At 51.4% G+C, this 5,633-nt stretch overlaps 5 protein-coding genes across 5 annotated transcripts; all 5 read left to right on the top strand.

The window, feature by feature from the left end:
* Positions 1-417: 417 nt before the first annotated feature.
* On the top strand, positions 418-1,104 carry DICSQDRAFT_17736 (DNase I-like protein; the record flags this gene model as incomplete). The annotated part of the gene is made up of 1 exon (XM_007371575.1): positions 418-1,104. A coding segment is annotated over one exon (687 nt), but the record flags the coding sequence as incomplete, so codon positions are not given.
* A 294-nt stretch (positions 1,105-1,398) lies between these two features.
* Positions 1,399-1,849, top strand: DICSQDRAFT_175687 (uncharacterized protein; the record flags this gene model as incomplete). The annotated part of the gene is made up of 2 exons (XM_007371574.1): positions 1,399-1,774; positions 1,833-1,849. 2 exons carry the CDS (start codon positions 1,399-1,401, stop codon positions 1,847-1,849), a joined length of 393 nt encoding a protein of 130 aa, XP_007371636.1.
* Positions 1,850-2,268: 419 nt separating this feature from the next.
* Positions 2,269-2,853, top strand: DICSQDRAFT_33479 (uncharacterized protein; the record flags this gene model as incomplete). The annotated part of the gene is made up of 1 exon (XM_007371573.1): positions 2,269-2,853. A coding segment is annotated over one exon (585 nt), but the record flags the coding sequence as incomplete, so codon positions are not given.
* A 144-nt stretch (positions 2,854-2,997) lies between these two features.
* On the top strand, positions 2,998-3,831 carry DICSQDRAFT_73300 (uncharacterized protein; the record flags this gene model as incomplete). The annotated part of the gene is made up of 1 exon (XM_007371572.1): positions 2,998-3,831. A coding segment is annotated over one exon (834 nt), but the record flags the coding sequence as incomplete, so codon positions are not given.
* On the top strand, positions 3,814-4,647 carry DICSQDRAFT_150853 (uncharacterized protein; the record flags this gene model as incomplete). Its single annotated transcript, XM_007371571.1, has 2 exons — positions 3,814-4,549; positions 4,601-4,647. 2 exons carry the CDS (start codon positions 3,814-3,816, stop codon positions 4,645-4,647), a joined length of 783 nt encoding a protein of 260 aa, XP_007371633.1.
* Positions 4,648-5,633: the final 986 nt, after the last annotated feature.

Genomic DNA, 5,633 nt, shown 5'->3' with positions numbered 1-5,633 from the left:
TAGTGATAAATAAAAAGTTCATGGCGACAAACAAATTAACGTCTACAGTTGTTTGCCCCGGTCGGGCCTTACAAGTGTCTGTGCGGTGTCTACATCAGCAAAAGTGTAAAAATCTTTTGCCGTATTGCCCGTTCAGGCAATACTCAGCGAGAGCGCGCAATATACGTCAGATCATGCGCTGTCATGGGTGGTCTTGCAATGTCGTAAATATATTGCAAGACCTTGCAATATCCTACAAGACCAGGCAATATCGGCAATACCGGGCAATATTTCGCATTATTGCAGGTATTGCGAGGTATTGCCGGTATTGCGCGCTCTCGGAATACATTTCCGGTATTGCAAGACCGTGCCACAACTGGCGCTTCAGGCAATGTCCGCAATCCTGTAGGATATTTTTACACTTTTGCTGATGTAGGAGGGGATAAGCTAAATATACTATGCGTATATGCACCAACGACTGAAGGAGTGCAGGAACGGAAAGATTTCTTCCAAAAGGTCAAAACCTTCTATGAGACACATCGTGATGTGCCCAAACCACAGGTAATGGCGGGGGACTTCAACAACATTGAGGATGCGATTGACAGGCTGCCCGTGGGAGAACAGCCCGACTCATCCATTGCGGACCTGGATGGGCTAAAACAAGATTTGAATTTAATGATGGTGGACGGCTGGCGTGCGACGTACCCAGAGACCAGAGACTACACCTTCTATCGAACTCTGAATGAGCGAGCAATTCTATCAAGACTGGACAGGATATATACCACGGAAGAGCTGTGGACGATGTCGAGAGACTGGAGAATAATGGAAACAGGAATCAGCACAGACCACAAGATGGTATCAGTCCAGTTAGCTACAATGAACTCGCCTGTAGTCGGGCCGGGCAGGCCCATTTTCCCCATCTTCCTGCTAAAGGAGAAGAAGCTTAAGCAGAAAATGAAAGAGCGAGGCATGAGAGCAATACGAGACCTACAAAAACTCGAAGCCGGAGAACCGAGAACGGAGACGTTCAACCCGCAAACAATCCTGCATGCTATGAAAAGCGACATGATGAAGGATGCCCGCAAAAGAGAAAAGGAAACGGTTCCGAAGCTACTTGCGAAAATAGCGGTGCTCGAGTGTGAGCTTGAGAAGTGGAAAAACACTTCTATAACAGGTGAAGAAGACAGGGCTGCGGAGATGGCAGCCCTGTCGAAGCAAATCAGCAATCTGCGGCTGCAGAGACATAAGCAAATGCAGCAAAATGCGCGTGCAAAGCATAGGAAAGAGGGGGAACGGCCTACGAAATACTGGACTAAAATCAACAAAGAATGCGCACCAAGGGACCTGATAGCAGCACTCGAAAAGCCGGGGGAGAGATCACTAGCTGGCGAAAGGACGTACGAGTCGAACCCAGTGAAAATGGCGGAGATGGCGCGCAAGCATCACGTCGCAGTGCAAGAAGACAACCCCGGTGAGAGAGACCCGCAGGCAAGGGAACGAGATGTGATGACAGCCCTAGAAAGCATACAAACAAGCGTGAGCGAAGAGCAGGCTTTGGAGATGGACCAGAACATAGCATGGGACGAATGCGAGCTCGCACTACGCTTCTCGAAAAGCGGCTCTGCCCCTGGGCTAGATGGCATCCCCTATGAGGTCTGGAAGACGCTGCACGAGAGATTCAAGGAGGACTCACGTCACGAGGACAGGGAGGCTTTTAATGTCCTCAAGGTTTTTGAGGCAGCGTTCCGTGACATCCAGCAGAACGGCGTGTGCATATCTACGGGTTTCGCAGACGGTTGGATGTGCCCAATCTACAAGAAAAAAGGTGAACGCACGAAGATAGCGAACTACAGACCCATTACACTACTGAACACAGACTATAAGCTACTGACCAAAGTCATGGCGATCAGGCTAGCAAACGTAGCTCCGGAAATCATACATCCGGCGCAGGCAGGATTTGTCCCCGGACGGAGACTACACGACCACACGCAATTGGCCAGAATGATGATGACCTGGGCGGAAACAAATGAAGTCAACGGCGCAATAGTTGCCCTAGACCAAGAAAAAGCATACGACAAAATCGCGCACGACTACCTATGGCGGGTTCTCCAGCGTTTCGGCTTACCGGAAAGATACATAAGAATAATTCAAGCCCTGTATGAGAACGCGGAGACGTCAGTCATGGTGAACGGGGTCATGAGTAAGCCATACAAAGTGTGCAGAGGCGTAAGACAAGGGGATCCCTTGTCATGTCTGCTTTTCGACCTGGCAATAGAACCGCTGTCAGCGATGATCAGGAACTCAGACCTCAAAGGATATGAGATACCTGGTAGGATAGAAGCTCTGAAAGCAACACTGTTCGCAGACGACACGACAGTCTACCTTGCAGAGAGTGACGACTTTGCTGACCTACAACGTATTTTAGATACGTGGTGCTCCGCGGCGAAAGCACGATTCAACATATCAAAAACGGAGATCATCCCACTGGGCACACCAGAATTTCGGAGTCAAATGGTCACACAATACACGCAAACGGGAGAGTGGGGAAATTACCCCAAGAACGTACGCATGGCAGGCGACGGGGACACCGTACGAATCCTAGGCGCCTTTCTCGGGTACGGTGCGGACCAAATGGCGGTCTGGTCCCCTCGCCTAGCTAAGATTGCAGAGGTGGTGAACCGCTGGAAATTAAGCCATGCAAAACTAGACGGAAGACGACACGTCGCACAGATGATTGTAGGAGGGATGTCCCAGTTTCTAACAGACGTACAACTAATGCCGAGAGAGGTGATGAGAAGACTCACGAGAATAGTGCGAGACTTCATATGGAGTGACAAAGTCAGCACGCCCGTAGCGATGAAACATCTGTATCAAAAAGTGGATGAGGGTGGCCTAAGCCTACTAGACCTAGAAGCTAGGAACGAGGCGATATTAGTGATGTGGCTGAAATCGTATCTCAATTTCGGACCGGACAGACCGCTATGGGCATTCGTTGCGGACGACCTCTTCGCGAGCCCAATGCCTGACGGAGGCGTACCGAGGCAGAGGGAGCTGAGAGTCAACCCCTTCCTCCAGTCATGGAAACCGAAAAAACAGACCTTGCCTGTGGAGCTCAAAGAGATGATGAGAGTAGCAAAGAAATACGGACTGAGGCTAGAAGGACTAGCCTTCTCTAGGCAGATAATGCGCTCCATGCCCATGTGGGACCACGCGTGTGCGGATAAAGCAGCGGTACGGCGACTGGCGGCTATGTCAAATGCAACAAAGTGCCTGATGACGAAACACCGTTTGAGGACAGTAGGGGACTTCGCCGATCTAGTTGAAAATGCGGACATGGCGGGACATAACATGGAAAGTGAGAAGTGCGAATGTACATCCTGCAAGGAGATAAGGGAACGTACAGGATGCGAAAACCCGACCGCGTGTATGAGCCGAGCTTCACGTTTCCTAGCAACGCTGGCACCGAGATGGGATCCGAGAGGCGTCCATCCAGAAGACTACGAAAGAGATGAAGAAGAGGAGCCCCCGGAGGAAGGGGCGGAGTGGTTCGACCGCAGAATAACTATACATGGACACATCGGGGATGCCTTTAGAATATTCACGGACGAGGACTCACCAGGTATACAGAGAATTGACATGCGCCCCCAGGAAAGTGAGCAACTTGTGGTGGTCGCAACAGATGGCTCCTGCATTAACAATGGTCAGAGAGGAGCTATCGCAGGAGCAGGTGTATACGTAGACGATAATCACCATATGAATGCGAGCCTACGGCTACCAGCCGATATGGACCAGTCGAATCAAACGGGAGAGATGGTAGCGACCCTAATTGCAACAATGAAAGCGGACGAAACCACGAGGCTACTGGAGATCACCGATTCAAGAACAGTCATGGGAGGGGTCCTAGAATGGAAACAGAAGCACGAGGACCAGGGATATATCATGCAGAAGAACGCACACCTGGCGAGGGCACTTATTGCCGCCCTTAGGAATAGAAAAGCGCGGACAGCCTTTAAATGGGTTAAAGGCCACAGGGGTCACCCGCTAAACGAGAAAGCAGACAGGTTAGCAGGCGAAGCAGTGGCAAGGGAAATCCCGGATGATCTGGCGATCAGCACCCCGCCAAATCTACGCCTATCGGGGGCGAAGCTATTCTGCATGACCCAGAAATTAGCATATCGCGCGATAAGGTCAATTAAGGAGAAATCCCTACCACGCAGAAAGCGGACTGAAAAGAACCTAGAGAACATTGAGGCCAAGATCAGAGAAGGTTTCGGGATATACCCCACCAACCAAATGATATGGAAGGGACTACGTTCACGACACATCACCTATACAGTGCGATACTTCCTTTGGATGGCGATACACGATGGATATATGATCGGAGACCAGTGGATGCGCCCTAACATGTCAGCTGAGCTACAAGAACGGGCAACATGTAATAAGTGTGGGAGCACAGAGTCGATGGAGCACATCCTGTTCCAGTGTGAGGCGGCGGGGCAGCAAAAGATATGGTCACTGATGAAGGACGCGTGGTCACATACGAAGATCCCCTGGAGGGAACCAGGATGGGGTGCACTAGGCATCAGCAAATTGTGCAAACAATGGTATTGCATGGCCACAGCGCCCGAAACTGGCCTACCCTTTCCGGAAACCACAAGCGCCTACTAATACTGGCCAACTCCCATCGCGTCCGACAGACTCCGGCCATTGAACATCTGTGCGCATGGATCCCGGCAATGGTAGGTAGGTATTCAACTTGTCCTTTTACTTCATACCACTAATCGTCATTAGGAAAAGTGCGTATACGTCGAGAATATGCAAGGCGCCCCGCTGCATCACAGCCGCCTCCTCCTCGGCACTTCTTACTAACTCTCCCCGATCTCCCACTTCCGAACGTGCTCCACATCCTCCTCCATCTTCCTTTCCGCCTCCTCCCTCTCCACCTCCTTGTCTACGCATACGCCCCCGCCGTCATGAGCGGCGACATGGGGGGCAGGTCAGGTTGCAGCCTGCCCAATTGGGTCCAAGTGCCGATGCGGGTAGAGCGGGTGAGTGTGGGGCAACTCAGGCGGCGGTGTTGCATTCTGTCAGATCTGATGGTGTTGTCGCTGTGGATGACAGTGTCCACAACCCAACCAACCAGACACCTGGTGCATGGGCGTGCAGTGTCTACCCGGTGTGGTGCCATTCCCTTCACGATCTTCACCCTGCCTTCTTACTGCGTGTACTCTCCACTGATCAATCTTCGATCTTGCTCATCGATGACACGTACTTTAGGCTCTCAACTCAATCGACGGCCTGTCAGCCTGCCTGCCCTGCCCTGAACCATCACTTGCAAAACCCCCCACCTCTCGACACCGCGTCTGCATACCTCCTTCATCACCCGCTACGACCTGCCAATCCTACAACACGCCCCTTGGGCTCTAATGTTTGTAAGTCGTGCCAAGAATGCCCCAGCTACTAATGTCTAGGTTCCACCTTCCTGGCTTCGACATCTCAGAAACACCCCATAGGTATGTACGATGTGCGCATACTAATTCTTTCTTGCTCTTGCCCTTGCCGTAAGCCTCGTCGCCTCACTCACTTTTCGGATTGTTGCATAGACATTAGTATTGTTGCGCACCTGTAACTTTGCGTCTCGGATGACCCTTGCT

This window comes from Dichomitus squalens (genome assembly GCF_000275845.1).
Source record: "Dichomitus squalens LYAD-421 SS1 unplaced genomic scaffold DICSQscaffold_122, whole genome shotgun sequence".
In the NCBI taxonomy this organism is placed as follows: domain Eukaryota; kingdom Fungi; phylum Basidiomycota; class Agaricomycetes; order Polyporales; family Polyporaceae; genus Dichomitus; species Dichomitus squalens.
This window is presented reverse-complemented; position numbering and strand designations above follow the sequence as displayed.